Source organism: Pagrus major, chromosome 14 (assembly GCF_040436345.1).
Source record: "Pagrus major chromosome 14, Pma_NU_1.0".
Classification (NCBI taxonomy): Eukaryota; Metazoa; Chordata; class Actinopteri; order Spariformes; family Sparidae; genus Pagrus; species Pagrus major.
In genome coordinates this window covers 25,718,696-25,737,866 of record NC_133228.1, presented here as the reverse complement: position 1 = coordinate 25,737,866, position 19,171 = coordinate 25,718,696, and the positions used below count along the sequence as shown (strand labels likewise).

The following is a 19,171-nucleotide window of genomic DNA, read 5'->3' as shown; positions in this document are numbered from 1 at the left end:
TCTCTTTAGCATTAGCTTCACTTTAGCATTAGCTTCATTTTAGCATTAGCTGACGCTGTTTGCTAGCTACCGTCCTCGGCTGTTGAAACGAGTTGGGGCGAAACGTTGAGGTTTCATTAAAAGGTGACGACACCTGGTGTGTCACGTGTATGAACTGAACAGCTGTTTGTAATTATTCACTAAATTAACTTGAACATTTACTGAAGTTTCATCAGAAGATTTCCAGACGTGAAAACCTTTGAAGAGAAACTAGTGGTGAACGCTGCTAAACCTTAGTTCCGCTCGTATGTTTCGAGTCGGACACAATAACATTGAGCACATGTAGTTGTCGGGCCGGAACCATCACAGTTTCATGGTGGATCATCACGAGAGTTCACAACAAGACACCTGTAGGATTCATAGGAGCAGAACCGACCGTCCCCTCTCCATGGACCCGACACACAGAGCGCTGCTGCGGGCGCACCGGCTGGAACTGTCCGGGCAGCTGCTGGTCAGCGACACCATCGTTCCGCTCCTGTTCCAGGAGGAGGTTCTGACGGAGGCTCAGGTGGAGCTCATCGAGTCGCAGCCCACCAACACACTGAAGACCCTGAAGCTGCTGGACCTGCTGCCGAGCCGCGGGCCCCGGGCCTTCCGCTCCTTCCTGCGGGCTCTGGACGACTTCAGCTGGGTCCGAGACAAGCTGCTGCTGGAGCTTCAGACACGAGCTGGACCCGGACCCGGACCTGGACCTGGACCCGGACCAGGACCCGGACCTGGACCCGGACCCGGACCTGGACCTGGACCCGGACCAGGACCCGGACCTGGACCCGGACCTGGACCCGGACCCGGACCCGGACCTGGACCCGGACCTGGACTCAGCTCCACAGGTGAGCACAGACACACAGACAGCAACTGTTTCTAGACCACAACAGTGTGAGACTGTTCAGCCTGGACTGGATCAACACAGACCCTGAAGTCTGTTTACAACTACAACTGTTTACAACTGTTCACAAGTGTTTAAAAATGTTTACAACTGTTTAAAAATGTTTACAACTGTTTAAAAATGTTTACAACTGTTTAAAAATGTTTACAAGTGTTTAAAAATGTTTACAACTGTTTAAAAATGTTTACAAGTGTTAAAAATGTTTACAACTGTTTAAAAATGTTTACAACTGTTTAAAAATGTTGAGATTTCTGAGTGAAATTTTGATTTAATGTGTGAAAATAGAAAACAGGCCACTTGTGTCCATCCAGCTCACTCCACTCAGAGCTGACTTGAACCTGGACCACGTGTCCACAGAGACCCACAGGTCCACATGTCCACAGAGACCCACAGGTCCACAGGTCCACAGAGACCCACGTGTCCACAGAGACCCACAGAGACCCACAGGTCCACAGAGACCCACATGTCCACAGAGACCCACAGGTCCACATGTCCACAGAGACCCACAGGTCCACAGGTCCACAGAGACCCACGTGTCCACAGAGACCCACAGAGACCCACAGGTCCACAGAGACCCACATGTCCACAGAGACCCACATGTCCACAGAGACCCACATGTCCACATGTCCACAGAGACCCACAGGTCCACATGTCCACAGAGACCCACAGGTCCACATGTCCACAGAGACCCACAGGTCCACAGAGACCCACAGGTCCACATGTCCACAGAGACCCACAGGTCCACATGTCCACAGAGACCCACAGGTCCACAGGTCCACAGAGACCCACAGGTCCACAGGTCCACAGGTCCACAGGTCCACAGAGACCCACAGGTCCACAGAGACCCACAGGTCCACAGGTCCACAGGTCCACAGGTCCACAGGTCCACAGAGACCCACAGGTCCACAGGTCCACAGAGACCCACAGGTCCACATGTCCACAGAGACCCACAGGTCCACATGTCCACAGAGACCCTGAAGCTTTTTAATGTAGGAAACATCCATTTTGTTGTATTTTGATGGTGAAAACAGAAAAAAGGAGGATTTTTCCTTCTGGTCCAGGTTGTGACGAGAAAGATCTGGACAAGAAAACAAACTGATAAAAATCATGAAGAAAATCAAGAGTTTGGATAAAAATGTTTGTAACTGAGATCAGAAAAGTAAAAGTAAGAAATCTGACAACTGTTCAGATTAAAGTCAAATCTCTGGGATTACGTTTGATTATAACTTTATTATAACTTCACCAGCAGCAGCAGCAGCTAGCAGCAGCAGCTAGCAGCAGCAGTTAGCAGCAGCAGCAGCTAGCAGCAGCAGTTAGCAGCAGCAGCAGCAGTTAGCAGCAGCAGCTAGCAGCAGCAGCAGTAGCAGCAGCAGCTAGCAGCAGCAGCTAGCAGCAGCAGTTAGCAGCAGCTAGCAGCAGCAGCTAGCAGCTAGCAGCTGGTGAAGTGTTCCTTTATGTTCGTCAGCTCAATAAACTCTTTAAACCGTCTTGGATCAGCTGGAGAACAGCTTCAACAGAAGTACAACAAAATACTCACATCAAAAATGCAGCATTACAAAAAGTAAGTTAGCATCTTAAAGTCAGACGATAGAAGACTCAAAACATGACGTGTGAAAACCTCAGAAATGATCTTACACAAGATTAGTGTTATTATCATTATTATTATTATTATTACTATTATTATTATCATCATTATTCCTGTCAGTCACACTGACGTTAAAGGAATGAAATGAGGGTTTTGTTGGTTGAACAAATTTAATTCAGACATGAAACTCTATAAACGTGATATATTTAATATATAAATATATTTTCTATATTTAAAACACTAATACAGAAGAATTATTTACTGCAGGTCAACAAACGTTCACACGGCAGAAAACATTAAAAATATTAAACACTAACTGATGAAAACAGTTTATGAGTGAAGCTGAAGGCGTCACGTTCAAAACAAGTGTGATGAATCTATTGATTATCTGTGTGTGTGTGTGTGTGCGTGCGTGTGTGTGTCGCTGTGACCTCACACACAGACTGTGTGTTGACTGAACACAGCTGATCGTGTTATTTTCTCTTTGTGTTTGTTGACGCTGTCGTCCAATGAGAGGAGACCAAACAGGACAAGCCCCCCACCGATTGGTTAACACTGAGAATGACAGAGACAATAAGAAGTGAACCTGGAGACAAAGTCACCTTCACCGTCTCACCTGAGACCAGGACACAGTTTAAACTCTGTAAACTGCTGCTGAGCTTACTGACGACGTGATGATGTCAGAGTCAGGAAGTGAAATGAAAGGTTTAACAACAGCTGTTGATAAAACTGAAACCAACATAACGTTTTCAAATAAAAGTCCAGATTATAAATTCAGATTTTAAGATTAAAAACAGAATTAAAGAAAAGAAAGTCAAGATTGTCAGATTAAAGTCAGAACTGTGAAATAAATAATTATCTTTAAAGCAGAAAAAATCAACGTCTTTAGTTTTGAGACTCGTAATCGAAGATTTAGAGATTAAATTTCAGATTATGAGAATTAACAACAATGTTTCTGATTAAGTCTGAAAGTAAAGTCACGATGTACCAACAGAGTTTTGATCGAAGTCAGAAATCAAAGATCATTTTTTGGAATGAAAGTTATAAAAGCCTCGATTTAAATTTTTGATTGACGTCAGAACTGAGAAATAAAACAGAGTTGTTTACTTGAATTTTGAAATAAAAATGAGAAAATTTGACATTAAAGTTATGAATTTATTTACTTTCTGAGATTTTAATCTGAATTTTGATCGTTCTCAGATTAAAGTGAGAGTTTAAACAGCTTGAATCTGAGATTATTTACATGAAGCTGCTTAATCAGATTATTGTCAAAATGACTTGTGAAATCAAACAAAAGTCATAAATCTGAAATTTAGTTTAATCTGGAAACAAAATGTCCAGAACGAGTCGAGGTTCTGAGAAATAATCTAAGAAGTTTAGCGATGAATCTGTGAATCAGATTATAATCTCTGCACTGTCGCTCTCTCTGCAGACGTCTGCCGACTTCCTGACTCGGTTCTCCAGAAGGTTCCTTCGGACCGGGAGCTGTCCCGGCTGGCGTCTCGGCTTGGTGCCGAATGGGAGTCGGTCCTGATGGATCTGGGTCTGTCTGCAGAGGCTTTGTTCCGCTGCCGGTCCGATCACTCTCTCAGTACTCAGGCGGCCGTTCTGGCCGGGCTGGTTCAGTGGAGACGACGTGACGGCAGGAAGGCGACGGTTCAGAGACTCGTTCAGAGTCTGAAGGCTGCTGACGTCCATCCGTCCGTCCTGGAGGACGTTCTGATGGGACCGACCCGGGAGGCTTTCATCTCAAGTCCTCCTGAGAAAATGTTCTGATCACGAGACGTTCGGATGCTGACGAGGATGTTTTTATAAGAATAATGTGTCGATGAGTTTCAGCTCGTTGTTTGTCTTCTGACAAGAACTGAGTCTGAGATCAGCTGGTGACCACGAGGAGACGGTGGAGACCAAAACCAGAGAGACGACTGGACTGTGTTCGTCTTCTGACGAGCTCAGGGCTGAAACTGACATCATCGAGTTATCTGCTGGCGCTTCTTCTCTTCATCGATGAACCGCTCGGTTTATAAAATGATGAAAGGTTTCACAGAGCGAAGCATCGAGATGATAACTGAGATGATAACTGAGATGATAACTGAGATAATGAACAGGAGACGGAAGTTTAAGATGAAAACAACCTGAGATTTTTATTAAAATTCTTCATTTGAGGGGGAAACAAGTTTTTAAATAAAATCTTTTATGACTTTTATGGAAAAACAAAGTTCAGACGTTTGAATCTTCAGATTAAAGTCTGAACTGCTCCTTTAATCAACGGCAGTGAAAAGTCCTCAGACTGAATGAAACACTTCCACTTTTGCTTCTGTCTTTTTTTATCCGCTCCTCGTTCGTGCTGTCACTTTGCTTCGTTAGCTGAGTTTCTCTCTGACAGGATTTTCCCGCAGTTTCCTGGAAGTCGACACACATTTCTTTGAAGAGGACGATTAGTTTTTGTCCGAGGAAAAACTTCAACGAGCTCTTTGTGCCTGGGAACACACACACACACACACACGCACACACACACACACACACACACACACACCCTGTTCAGACCTGGTGGCAACATCCGTCCTGAGTAATCTGATTACAAGTGGACAGCTCTGTGTACAGGTGTGAATGCTGCACATTCAGAGCTGGTCTGAGCCGCGTCATCACCAGACTCCCTTTACAAAACGTCTGATTTTAAGAGTTGCTGTGCGTCAAACAAACTCCAGTTGTTCTCATGAGAACATTTATTATTTAAAACTGATCTGCTGTTTCAGTCAGGGGTCAAAAGAAGAAGAAGCTACAACAACAGGCTGGATGGATTACACCGTCTGATTTCAATGTGGTTAGTTAACTTCACCAGACTCCCTCAACAAATGTGTCAGTTTAGTGAGTTGTTGAGTTGGAGACACTTTATAAACTGTGTGAAACTCTGTCTCTGACTGATTCTGACTTATTTGTTCCTTCTTGTTAATTCAGCAAATGTTCTCCATGAACTTCTTTCTGTCTTTGAGTAGAAACATGGCGTCTGTTGGTCCCTCGGGTCTCGTGTTAGTCTCAGGTGTGAACGGCGCCTCAGTCACGACTCTCTCTGCACTTCATTAATTCCTCAACAGCCTGCAGAGCTCCAGTTCCTGCTGAGAATCAACTTTCTGTCTGTCGGGTTTTAAGGTGGACTGACGAGATGATCGGCCGATTCACGTAATGCGGCGTAGACTTAATAAAAACATGTTGGGTTCTGCTGGAAAACAGGCAGAACAGTTCTTTAAACACAGAAAGGAACCACAGACGAGGGAGCAAATATTACAAAGTTTTATCATGAATAATTAAAAAAGGCAACACGTGTCCTCGGAGCAGTGACTGCTGAGGAGGCTGTCTGTTCCTGCAGACAGACTCATGGAGGCTCGGTGAAGAAAACACTGATGACAGCTCAGCCGTGATTCAAAAGAAATACATGTTTATATATGTATAAAAACAATCCCCTGGTACGTCAGGATTATGTGATAAATCGGTCTCAATCTCATAGTTTGTCTTTTAATCCCATAATTTCATTATGACCTCACATAATAATGAGTTAACACGGAGGATTTCTCTCTTCCAGCTCAGTTTTTGTGTCTTTAAATGGCAGACCTGGGCTTCTGGACCTTGTTGTGATAACTTCAATATTTTCATTTGACAAAATCAAACTGAAAATAAAAGTTTGTTGACTGAACTAAAGATTATTAGTTCAGGGCTCATTGTAAACTGGTAGAAACATGAAGCTGCTCGTCTCGTCTCGGACGTGAAACAGTTAACGTCGTGTCGGATGATGTTGGATAATTTTGTGTGAGTTTGAGGAAACGACAGAAGCAGTCAGACGTTTGTGAGCGTGACTGGAAGCAGCAGCGTGGAGCTCCTCATGTGAGTTTCTCAGAAAGCTGTGAACACTGAGCTTTATATCCTCACTGCTTCCAAGAAACGGAGCTGAGGGAGGGACGCTGCCACAACACACTTTTATTGTTTGACCCGACCGACAGCAGCTCGTCACCTCCCACAGCTCAACCTGACAGTTACTGCAGCCTGACGTCAGAGCAGCTTCTGCTGCAGCTCCAGTGTCACGGTCACAGTACTCTGTTACAAGTACACGTCTGAAGTACTCGAGTACTGTCAGCTTCACACTTTGAACTACTACAGTCAGATAGTTTCACCCTCCGCAGGGTCACCAGAGGGGTCGTCAGATAGACTCAGCTGCTGGTTCCAAGTTTAACAACTGTCAACTTCCTGTTGTTTGTCCGATGTTTGACAGACGAACCTCAGTGCTGCCCCCCTGTGGCTGGAGAGCAGAAAACATCAGCTTTAACACAACCGATGAGCTCTGCACGCTGAGAGACTCAAAGATCAGAGTTCGGTTTGCTGACAGAAGTTTGTCTCAGTTCTGACTCTTCACATGTCGGCGTGAAGAAGACGAAGCACGATGCTTCATACTAACAAACTCAAGATGTTCTGATGAGAACGCTTCTTCTAACTGATCTGCTGTCAAACACATGCCGAGTCTTTGTTTAAGTCAGGGCTGAAGAAGAAGAAGAAGACAAACAAGAAGACAAAGAAGAAGAAACAGAATGATTTCCATGTTGTTATTGAACCAGTACCCTCAACATCACCAGACTCCCTTAACAAATGTGTCAGTTTAGTGAGTTGTTGAGTTGGAGACACTTTATAAACTGTGTGAAACTCTGTCTCTGACTGATTCTGACTTATTTGTTCCTTCTTGTAAATTCAGCAAATGTTCTACATGAACTTCTTTCTGTCTTTGTGTAGAAACATGGAGTCTGTTTGTCCCAGTGATGGACGGGTTTGTTTCATACAGAGCAGGAAGTGACATCACAGGTGGTCACTCAGACGCAGGTTGATGTCAAAGATCACTTTGACTGCGAGCGGCTTCGTTAATGACTTCGTGCTGAAAGTCTTCAGAGGATGAAACTCAGCTCAAACTTTCTTCTTCTGCAGATTTTTTTGTTCTGATCCCGTCTGAGCCTCATTTCCCAGAATCCATCTGTCTTCCTGGTAAAACCTCTGCAGCAACGTTAGACAGCCCGAGTGTGTGTGTGTGTGTGTGTGTGTGTATGTGTGTGTGAGTGTATGTGTGAGTCCCTCTGGGTGATGTTAAACCTGATTGGTTCCTGCAGGGGGATGTGGGTCACTGCAGCAGCAGATGGAAACAGTCAACAACAACACTGAGTCTGATTGGAGTTCAGTTAATACCTCAGTACCACCTTAACCAAGCTGTGTGAGTTTAAGGTGGAATCTGTCGTCCTTTATTGAGACAGGAGGGATCGTTAACAGAGACAAGGCTGGTCTGTGATTGGCTGGTAAAAATATTGTTTACGTCAGATAATTTGATGAAAGTGTGGAGAGAAACTTTAACTTTACCGTAAAAACACATAATGTTCTGATTTAAATAACTGAATGTGTCTGAAGATGAATCAAGTCTCCAGCTGCTTCAGCTGTTCAGCAAAACTCTGTTTTACTGTGGAGCTCCAGAAATGTTCTGTGGACTACGAGACTTCACCTGACTTTATATCATCAGGAGGAGATGATGGCTGAGCCTGACTTTATATCATCAGGAGGAGATGATGACTGAGCCTGACTTTATATCATCAGGAGGAGATGATGGCTGAGCCTGACTTTATATCATCAGGAGGAGATGATGGCTGAGCCTGACTTTATATCATCAGGAGGAGATGATGGCTGAGCCTGACTTTATATCATCGGGAGGAGATGATGGCTGAGCCTGACTTTATATCATCGGGAGGAGATGATGGCTGAGCCTGACTTTATATCATCAGGAGGAGATGATGGCTGAGCCTGACTTTATATCATCAGGAGGAGATGATGGCTGAGCCTGACTTTATATCATCAGGAGGAGATGATGACTGAGCCTGACTTTATATCATCAGGAGGAGATGATGGCTGAGCCTGACTTTATATCATCAGGAGATGATGACTGAGCCTGACTTTATATCATCAGGAGGAGATGATGGCTGAGCCTGACTTTATATCATCAGGAGGAGATGATGGCTGAGCCTGACTTTATATCATCAGGAGGAGATGATGGCTGAGCCTGACTTTATATCATCAGGAGGAGATGATGACTGAGTCTGACTTTATATCATCAGGAGATGATGGCTGAGCCTGACTTTATATCATCAGGAGGAGATGATGACTGAGCCTGACTTTATATCATCAGGAGGAGACGATGGCTGAGCCTGACTTTATATCATCAGGAGGAGATGATGGCTGGAGGGTTTAGTTTTGGGTGAACTGTTCCTTTAATACTCACCAGGCTGTGTGCCCTCCTCAGGAGCTCCTGTAGACAAAACTCAGGGCTAACAGCAACCTGTGAGTCCTCTCAGCTCTCTGCTGCTTCAAGCCTCAAATGTTGTGTCTGCAAAACAAACAAACAAACAAATAAATAAACACACATCTCATTAGTCAAACTCCATATAAGGAACTTCCTGCTGGCTGCAGCTGACATCATCAGAACTCACATGACCTCACACGTGTCCGTCTGGTAAAAATGAATCTGTTTACTCCAACGTCATGTGATCCCCATCAACCACACACACACACGCACGCACGCGCGCGCACACACACACACACACACACACACACACACACACACACACACACACACACACCACACACACAAGTAAAAGTACTCATGCAGATTCATGTTGCAGCTTCTGTTCGTCCTGCTGTCAGGATCAATACACTTTTATCTTGATCTATAACAAAATATCATCATTGATTAGTTGATTTATGATTGAGGTCGTCTGGAGCAGAAGAATCAATAATAACTACTGACACTGACGTCAGCTTTAGTTTGGACTGAAACAGACTTCATGTCAGATGTTTCACTAACAACCTCCTGAACGTCCTCTGTGACTGTGGATCATTACAACAATCTTTTTAAAGAATAAATAAAACTTCAAAGATGTTTGCAGACGTCTGCAGATGTTTTCCCGCCCTGCTTCTCGTCTGCAGTCTGTTCTGCGGCAGCTATGAAACCAAACCAGCCTGCAGGCAGAAGATCAACTGTCAGAATCAAATTAACTTAACGATCTGTGAGTGATGTTTACTTGTTTGTCTCATGTTGTTTATTCTGATTCATTAACTGATTATTGTTGAGGATCAACTTGATCTAAAGATCTAAAGGATCTTATTGGAAACATTTTCATGAAGACATATCATGTTTGAGTTTATAGAAAGATGCAGAATCGTAATAAAAACATTATTCTGATTGTGATTGAATCATTTTAAATGTTTGTTGGGTCCAAAATGATTGTTTTGTCTGTGTCAGAATTCTGACAGCTGGTTCATCAGCCAATAGAAAACCTCCTCTGGTGGTCTCAGCTTCAACAGTCTGGTCGGTACCAGTTTACATCTCCTTGTAAGAGAAGTCCACATGTGAATGTTACCTGCTGCAGGTTCACTGCTCCACCAGCAGGGGGCAGCGTGACGTCATGAATGACCTGAACAGGCTCATCTGCAGGTTTATCAACACATGACGTCACATCAGAGAGAAGAAGACGGACTCCGCCTCCATCGATCAGTCGACTGTTTGGTGAAAGAAATGTGACGACGAGCCGGAGACAGAAGAGACACGACAACGTCTGTTCAGTCCAAACCTCGTCCAGACCGCAGCATGGTTACAGATATATTATCAATATATTATCAATATATCACAAATATATTATAAATATATAATCAATATATAATCAATATATCACAAACATATAATCAATATATAATCAATATATCACAAACATATTATAAATATATTATCAATATATAATCAATATATAATAAATATATAATAAATATGTTCATCACATCATTACAATCAGTCAAATCACTTAGAGGGAACAAAAGCTGTGAAGCTGCAACCAGACAATGATTTTACAGGAATAATCAATGAAAAACTTTATTGATATAGCTGATCATTAACTGATCACATCAACATCTCAGCTGTGAAAACAAACAGTAATACTCTGGCAAAAAAATACTGTAAACAAATAACAACAAAACTCACAATACAGCAATGTCCTGTTATTAAATCACAGTTCTGTTATTAAATCACAGTTCTGTTATTAAACCACAGTTCTGTTATTAAATCACAGTTCTGTTATTAAATCACAGTTTTGTTATTAAACCACAGTTTTGTTATTAAATCACAGTTTTGTTATTAAATCACAGTTTTGTTATTAAATCACAGTTTTGTTATTAAATCACAGTTCTGTTATTAAATCACAGTTCTGTTATTAAACCACAGTTCTGTTATTAAACCACAGTTTTGTTATTAAACCACAGTTGTTATTAGAACGTTTATTAAACGTTTTTCTTGAATCACAGCAGATGTCTGTCAGTTAAACACATCTGTCACAGCGCCACTGATCATCTCATCCTCTTGTTGCAGCTTCGTCTGTTAAATGAAACGTATTTGTGAGCTGCAGGTGTTTCGTTGTGTTACATTAGTCGTGTTGATTTACAGTCTGTTTCTGTTTTACAGTTTTACAGTGTACTTTTACAGACTGTTGGCTCCTTACTTTTATCACAAGTACATGAAAATTGTACTTTAGTACAGTACTTGAGTAAATGTACTCAGTTACCTTCATCACTGAGATGTTGTGGAGTAAAAATATAAAGTTTCAGAAAATAGAGACGAAGAAGAAAAGTTCCTCAAACTGTTCCTGCAGTACTCAAGTAAATGTACTTAGTTACTTTTCATCCCTGTGTGTCAGTAATGTTTAATGATGATGATGATAATGTGTGTGTGTGTGTGTGTCTGTGTCTCTCCCTGTGTGTGTGTGTGTGTCTCTGTGTGTGTGTCTCTCCCTGTGTGTGTGTCTGTGTGTGTGTGTGTGTCTCTCTCCCTGTGTGTGTGTGTCTGTTTGTGTGTCTCTGTGTGTGTGTCTCTCCCTGTGTGTGTCTCTGTGTGTGTGTGTCTCTCCCTGTGTGTGTGTGTGTGTGTGTGTGTCTCTCTCCCTGTGTGTGTCTCTGTGTGTGTGTGTGTGTCTGTGTGTCTCTCTCTCTGTGTGTGTCTGTGTGTGTGTCTCTCCCTGTGTGTGTGTCTGTGTGTGTCTGTGTGTCTCTCTCCCTGTGTGTGTCTGTGTGTGTGTCTCTCCCTGTGTGTGTGTCTGTGTGTGTCTGTGTGTCTCTCTCCCTGTGTGTGTGTGTGTCTCTCTCTCTCCCTGTGTGTGTCTGTGTGTGTGTCTGTGTCTGTCTGTGTCTGTGTGTGTGTGTGTGTCTCTGTGTGTGTCTCTCTCTCCCTGTGTGTGTCTCTCTCCCTGTGTGTGTCTCTCTCCCTGTGTGTGTGTCTGTGTGTGTCTGTGTGTGTCTCTCTCTCTCCATGTGTGTGTGTGTGTCTGTGTGTGTCTCTCTCTCTCCCTGTGTGTGTGTGTGTGTGTGTCTGTGTGTGTGTGCTGAGCGGGGCGGGGCTCCAGCAGCAGCAGCAGCAGCGGCTCCATCCTCTGACCGACACCGACCTCCTGCTCGTCTCCAGGCCGCGGCATGGACGCCGGAGCCCGGCCTGTTTCCTCTGAATCACAGCGGCTCCGGTTCGAGCGGCGGTCCAGTCTGAAGATGACGATGAAGAAGCAGCTGAAGATGAAGATGAAGATGAAGATGATGATGGTGGCGGTGGTGCGTTAGAGCTGCGGAGCGGAAACGAGCCGTGCGGAGCGGAGCGCAGCGCCGCGGCGCGTCCGATGCAGCAGAAAAATCGCCATTGTTTGGATGCGCAGCAGCCTGAGAGCAACACGGCGGACTGAGGACTCCCTGCCCGGCCTGAGGACGCCCTGCCCGGCCCGAGGCACCATGCTTTCCCCGCTGCTTCTCACCGCGTGTCTGCTCTGCTTCACCCAGGTAAGGAGCCCTTTATTCGGGGAATATCGAGTGTTTGGAGCCGCCGCTGCCGCCTGTCTGGAGCCGTGAGCGCGGCGGCAGCTGCAGCCGGGTGTGAGGCTTTGTCTGCTCCAAACACGGCCCATGGACCCGGTTCTGGTTGATGGAGGACTTATATAAGAGGTGATTAACGGGGGGAGGTGGAGGAGCGGGAGATGGACGCGTTGTGGCACCGCAGGTCCGTCAGGGAGGCAGCAGCAGCTCGGCCCTGCGGAGGAAACTGGGTCAGTCGGCTGCAGCCTCAGTGTGTGTGTGTGCGCGTGTGTGCGTGCGTGTGTGATGCTGAGACACAGACACACACACACACACACACACAGCAGCTGATCATGATGATTTACCTGCACAGGTGTGACCGTCCTCACCTGAGTGTTTTCAGGAATGTAACTGAGTACATTTACTCAAGTACTGCACGTGTGAGGCACCTGTACTTACTCGAGTCATCCTACTTCTACTCCACTACTTTATCTGACAGCGTCACACGAGCACTTTATAAAACCTGATGTTCTGGTATAAATAAATAAGTAACTAAAGATATCACATAAATGTAATGGAGTAAAAAGCAGTCGAGTGTTTCCCTCTGAGATGTAATGGAGTAGACAGTAACATGAAATCAAAGTAATCCAGTAAGAGAGGCTCAGATCTGTACTCTTACTGTCAAGTTCACTACTCGAGTAAATGTACTTAAACTTTATTGTCAGTTTCATCTTTAACATTAAACAAATATTTGTGAAATTATAATTAGTTTTAGTATTTTTATGTTGAAAACGACATTTTCTGGTCAAAATCTGTTAAAATACAGGAAATATCTGTAAACGTCTCAGGTTTTATTAACAGACTTTTACTGTATTTACTGTGACAGAAGCGTCAGTAACGTCGCGACAGGCTGAAGATCAACACGTTAAACATAAAGTCAGATTACGTTACAGTCGAACGGACAGAAAACACACGAGAAGACAGAATCATGCTTTCACAGATGAATCAGTGTTGTTGTCATAGATTTGTTTGATTGACAGAAATCTGCTGTGATTTTATAAAAACATTGAATAAATGTTTTTACAAACTATTTTAATAACAGAAAATGAGTGTTTGAGTTATTATCTGTTATCTGACAGCAGCTGCATCTTTGATCGGATCCATTAATGATCACTGACTATTGCTGTAGATCAGCTGCAGCTTCACAGCTGTTTTCATTGAGTCATTTGACTTATTGTGATCTATTTGTGATCTATTTGTGATCTATTTGTGATCTATTTGTGATCACGTGGAGGTTTGGTCTGATCAAACACGTCGAGGTGTTTTTTTGTCTTCTGGCTCGTCGTCGATGGAGGCGATGATCAGCTGATGGTGTCGGAGCTGCTCGTTATGTCTCCGTGTTGATCGGTGTGATCGTCGCTCGGCTCAGTCGGAGCCTCTGCGGTCGCTCGTCTCTCTTTTATCTGATAGTTTCACTTTAATTTCCTCTTTTATATGAACACAGTGAGACTCATATTGCTCCGGACGTCTCACTTCCTGTCCTGCGCCGCTCACAGCTCTGTAAAACCACACGTTTGTATTTTACATCAAAATCTGGTCAAATAAACGGCTTCAAGATGTTTCATGTTGTTTTCCATTGAAATGCAGGAAACATCTGAAACATTACAGATTGTATCACAGTTACTTTAACAGGCTGTCGCTGCATGTTGACACAAATATCATTCAAATTACAAAAATAGAAAAACGTGAATGAACACGAACACTTCTCTCTCTTCGTGCTTCGTCTCTTCGTTCTGAGGAAGTCACTCAGCGTTTGAAGCCGCAGGACGATCTGGAGTCTGAATCTGCAGTCGCTGCATCCAAATCACCCAAATCACCATAATTATAATAACAACCTGTCACAGAATTACAAAAGTAAAATAAGAAGAATAATTATATCAGTTACAATCATCCTAAACAGAAACAGGTTGTTTTCTGTCCCAACAGTCTGAAAATGATGTAAACTTGAAACATGATGATTTTAATAACATTTATAGAAGAATTCGACGCTGAGACGAACACAGAGACAACGTCACAGTCGTCACTGTACAGCTTCAAATTCAGATCTAAGTTGATGGACGTCAGCTTTGTGGACGGACGACCTCCTGAGTCCACGTGAGCAGCTGGTTCTGACCCAGATTGATGTTTGTTGTCAGGCGGTGACCTCTGGTGGCCGTAGAGATGATTACAGCTGTACAGGAGGAAGTCGGGTTTATCCAGCAGACATGTTGTTCACGTTCAGTGTGACACCAGAAGTCAGTGAGACGATTTTAACCTGCTGACCTTCTTCAGTTAAGTCTCGTACTTTAGTAACTGAAGTTACAGAAGTAACTAAGTTGTTTCAGCCCAAGTCTTCCTATCTGAGCCTGAGTGATGGAGGTCTGAGGACGTGTCGGAGCCTTTAGAGGGTTGTTTGACTTCTCTGAGCCACCGTAGGTGGTTTTGTTTTCTTGCTGCTCGTCGCCTCCATTTTGTGAATTTTGCAACAAACAGATCAATGAAGACATTTTTATCAGATGACGGATGAAAAGAACACAAACGAGTGAAAACAGACTCGTTGTACCTTTAGCCTCATCGACCAAAAAGATTTTTTAACTTCATTAATTCAAATCAGAAGCAGGAAGTGTTTCTGTTTGAACACAACCCTTCAAGAACGACACTGCTAGCTTAGCGTTAGCCTGCAGCTAGCTTTGTGTTAGCCTGCAGCTAGCTTTGTGTTAGCCTGCAGCTAGCTTAGCGTTAGCCTGCAGCCAGTAGAGGCCACTGCCTAACAACAAATGTAAATATGGTTCTGAATAAGCTGCTTTCACAGAATCTTCCCGGTGTTTTCCGATGAGGACGAGCTGCTGTCGGGATGAGAAATGACTGCTGATCAAAGTTCATGTAACAAAAAAATCAGCTCTGAGATGAGAAATGTTGATGAACGTTTGGAAACATGTTAGTGTTTCATTCAGAGCCAGAGAGCTTCACGGCTAACGTTGCTAACGGGGAGAAGCAGCTGCCAGCGCTGGTGTGCTGCCATGTTGGAGAGCTGCACTCCTTTCTGCGTCTGCCAGCAGGATAATGAGCCCAAACAGGTCGTTAAGGAGAAAATGCATCGATGACTGGACACTTTATGTAGCGAGCGACGAGGGAGGAAAGGAAAACCATCAAATCCAGCGTGTGAAAGCAGATCGGGATGATCCGCTCCGAGCTTCTTCCTGTTTCTGACAGCAGAGATCAGAAGCTGCCAGAAACCTGAAGCTGAGAGATAAAAGGCTTCACCCCCAGTCAGAGAGCGAAGCTGCAGCCAGACACGCTCTGACACAAGGGCTGATCCCAGGTCTGCTTCAGTTCACACAGCTGATCCCAGGTCTGCTTCAGTTCACACAGCTGATCCCAGGTCTGCTTCAGTTCACACATCGTCTGGATTTATGGGAGAATTTCATATGAAAACAAGCAGACAGTTAAAGTCTCATGACAGAAAGAATAGATTATTGTTATTAGTATTATTATTGTTATTGTTATCAGTCAGTCCACCCTCACCTCGGCCTCCAGTTCATGTCAGCTGAACTGTTTCAGGTCTGATGTCTGAAGCTCTCAGCTGATCTCAGCGTGTTACTGAGTCTCTGTTTTCTGAACCTCATGACTCATTTTTCACTGGATTGTGTTGTTACTGAGTCTGACAGATAATCTCCACAGATGAACTCCACTCTGACGTTTGAAGTGTAAATTAAATGTGTAGCAGTAAAAAGCTAATGCTAGGCTACAGACAGACGACATCACGGTCACATGACTTAAACGTCTCCACCACTGAGCGTCTTACTGCACAATTACTCTCCAGGTTTCTATAAACTGATCGATGTACGAGTTGTAAAGTCAGAGTCAGAACAGTTTAGTATTTTGTAGTAGACATGAATCCACAGTCTCTTGTTGTGTTCATGCATTTAAAAATACTGAACACATCTGTAAAATAAACAGGAACATAAAATTACAGATTTTTGGTCGTCTTGCTCGAGCTGCTGGCTGCACTGCCCCCTGTGGTCTCAGGCGGTACTGCTCCGTTTGGTCTACAACCGTAAGCTTTATAAAACTACGAACAGACGTTTCTCTGTATGTGACGTTTAATACGAGCCGCGACATCTGCAGACGAAACATGTTGTGTTCCAGTCACATCCTGGTGGCTGACTGAGTCATCGGTAGTGGTGATCGGTCTGATCTCATTGATCGCAGCGTCCTTAATGCTGCGGTGGATGTGGATCAGTGAGGAGTGTTATTGATCAGCTCCTGGCTTCCTGTGGACGATGTGTTTCAGGCAGCAGAGAGGGGAGCAGCCATTGTAGTCGTCTCTGTGGGCCGTTGGCAGGCGGCCGGACTCCTGGCCAACACTTTTGTTTGGTGTTTGAAAGGACGGCGCTGCTGTCCACATGCTGCTCGTCCTCTCACTGCACTGTGGTGGAGGCACCTCGTCTCTGCAGCGTCTTTCCTGTAACGACCTCCTGTTTTAAGCAGTTTGTGCTGCTGCTTTGTGATGAGGAGGAGTTTTATCTGCAGCGTCAGCAGATCATCCGTCTGCTTCCCTTCAGAGACGTCCTGAAGCTGAAGCTGAAGCTGAAGCAGTTCACGGCTCAGAGCTTCATGAGCAGCGTCGCTGATCCTGAGACGAACCAACGATTCAGGATTTCAGGAGTGAAAACTTCATCTTCGATACGTCGGCTTTAACAGATTTTAGGTTTTGTGGCTACACAGCTAGCAGTTTCCCTCTGTTTCCAGTCTTTGTGCTAAGCTAAGCTAAACACACTTTCTGGACTCTTCAGCTCTGTTGTGTAACTGTCTTAACTCTTCTGCTCGTCTCACTGAATCATCTGTGTGTGTGTGTGTGTGTGTGTGTGTGTGTGTGTGTGTGTGTGTGTGTGTGTGTGTGTGTGTGTGTGGTATCCAGGCAGCAGAGAGAATAAACTCAGTGTTTCTGCTCCGTGTCTAATTCACTGTGATTAAACTCTGGCTCTGCTCTCATGCGAGGCCCGGCTCGGCTCTAATCGGACCTCGGTGGGACCTTTTCCTCCGTCTGTTAACTCGCCAGACCTCATTGATTATATCTCAGATTATTAGTGCACTTTCACATGCGGGATTAACCCTGACAGTGATAATCCAAACAGCACTTTAAACAGCCTCTGTGGATGTTCAGTGAGTCTCTGCTGTTCTTCACACACAACAAGGCCTCTGCATTACACTTAGTTTGCTTCCTGCAGGATCCAGCCGCTGCGCTCCAGATGTGCTGCTTTAACTCAGAAACATCTTTAAAGACGTATCCATGGACGGTTCTGACCGAGAGACCCAGTTTATACAGGCGACAGTTTATACAGGCGACAGTTTACTGTAGAGATCAGTGACCACGAGTCAGCAGTGATTTATGTTACAAGGTTAACGTACGTGACATACTTATGTTGGTTGGTTGGTTGACTGGTTGTTGGTTGGTTGGTTGAGTGAGTTTCATTCTAGTTCGGTGAATGTGTGAAACGTTCTCTACCGTCTGGTGTTGCAGGTCGTCAGAAGCCTTCTTGGACTTCATCTTTATGAAGGTTTTCCACCTTTTTCAAATCTCCTGTAGTTCAGGTGATTATGGAGATTTGATAAGAATGAATCTTCTGTCACCAGGTTGATCTTGTCGTGGTTCTTTGATTGACGTCTGCTCTGTATGTTCTGTCTAAACTTCAGATGTTTTTGCTCCAGGTTTGGTCTCAGCAGCAGAAACAAAAACACTTTAACATTCAGGTGAAATTGACTCATTTTGTTCTTTGAATGAAGAAAATAACCGTCAAACATCTTCTGTGACTCTTTCTCAAGCAGTAACCTGGTGAGACTCACCAGACTTCATTCAAAAAAGACAACATTTTGCTCTGGTGTCGCGTCGCACTGTCAAACTCTGGTCTTAACTGAGAGGACGACAAGTCAAAGCTTTCCTCGTTTCATGTTTCATATTGAAGCAGACAACCTGTTGAGCTTCACCAGACTTCACTGATGAACGTGTCAGTCAGCTGTTATCCAGGAGAAGAACAGCTGACTGATTCTCTGTAGAAACATTTTGTCCCAGACGGACTCAGGTTCTGGTTTATTCAGATGGAGGGAAGCCGGAGTGCGACTGGGTTTCAGTTGTCTTTTATTCACAAATTGGTTTTTGGTGATGAGTTTAGTTTAGTTTAGAGAACGCTGTCCACCATCTGTTGCACCAAACCTCATTGAGAAAACGTGAAGTTTAGCTGCTGTCACTGAGCCTGAGAGCCGGACAGAGCAGTGAAATGCCTTCAGTGTGGAGCTGCTCGCTCTCATTCATAGTCTAATGGACTCCGGCGTCCCGTCCTCTCCTGTCAAAGGTCCCCCCCCTCCACACACCCACACACACACACCCACACACACACACCCACACACACACACACACACAACACAAAAACCTCGAGGTTTGCATGATAATGTTGGCAGCTGCCTGAGGGCGCCGCCTCCTGACCCCCCGATCTGCACTCATTCACAGGGTCACACACTCCATTCATTCAGTGTGTGTGTGTGTGTGTGTGTGTGTGTGTGTGTGTGTGTGTGTGTGTGTCCCTGAGGATAATGTTGGTTTTCATTGGGCTGCTCGAGTCAGAACAAAGATGCTGAAGCTCCATTTAAGAACAGACTGAGTTCATTTCTGCAGTTCAGCTTCAGCCGAGCCAGAAACACGTGAGTTTGATTTCTGCAAAATCTCTTAA

At 44.4% G+C, this 19,171-nt stretch overlaps 1 protein-coding gene across 1 annotated transcript; it reads left to right on the top strand.

The window, feature by feature from the left end:
- Positions 1-223: 223 nt before the first annotated feature.
- Positions 224-5,578, top strand: cradd (CASP2 and RIPK1 domain containing adaptor with death domain). Its single transcript, XM_073481210.1, has 2 exons — positions 224-869; positions 3,943-5,578. The coding sequence occupies exons 1-2, from the start codon at positions 353-355 to the stop codon at positions 4,284-4,286; spliced, it is 861 nt and encodes a 286-aa protein (XP_073337311.1). The 5' UTR covers positions 224-352; the 3' UTR covers positions 4,287-5,578.
- The last annotated feature ends 13,593 nt before the right edge of the window (positions 5,579-19,171 follow it).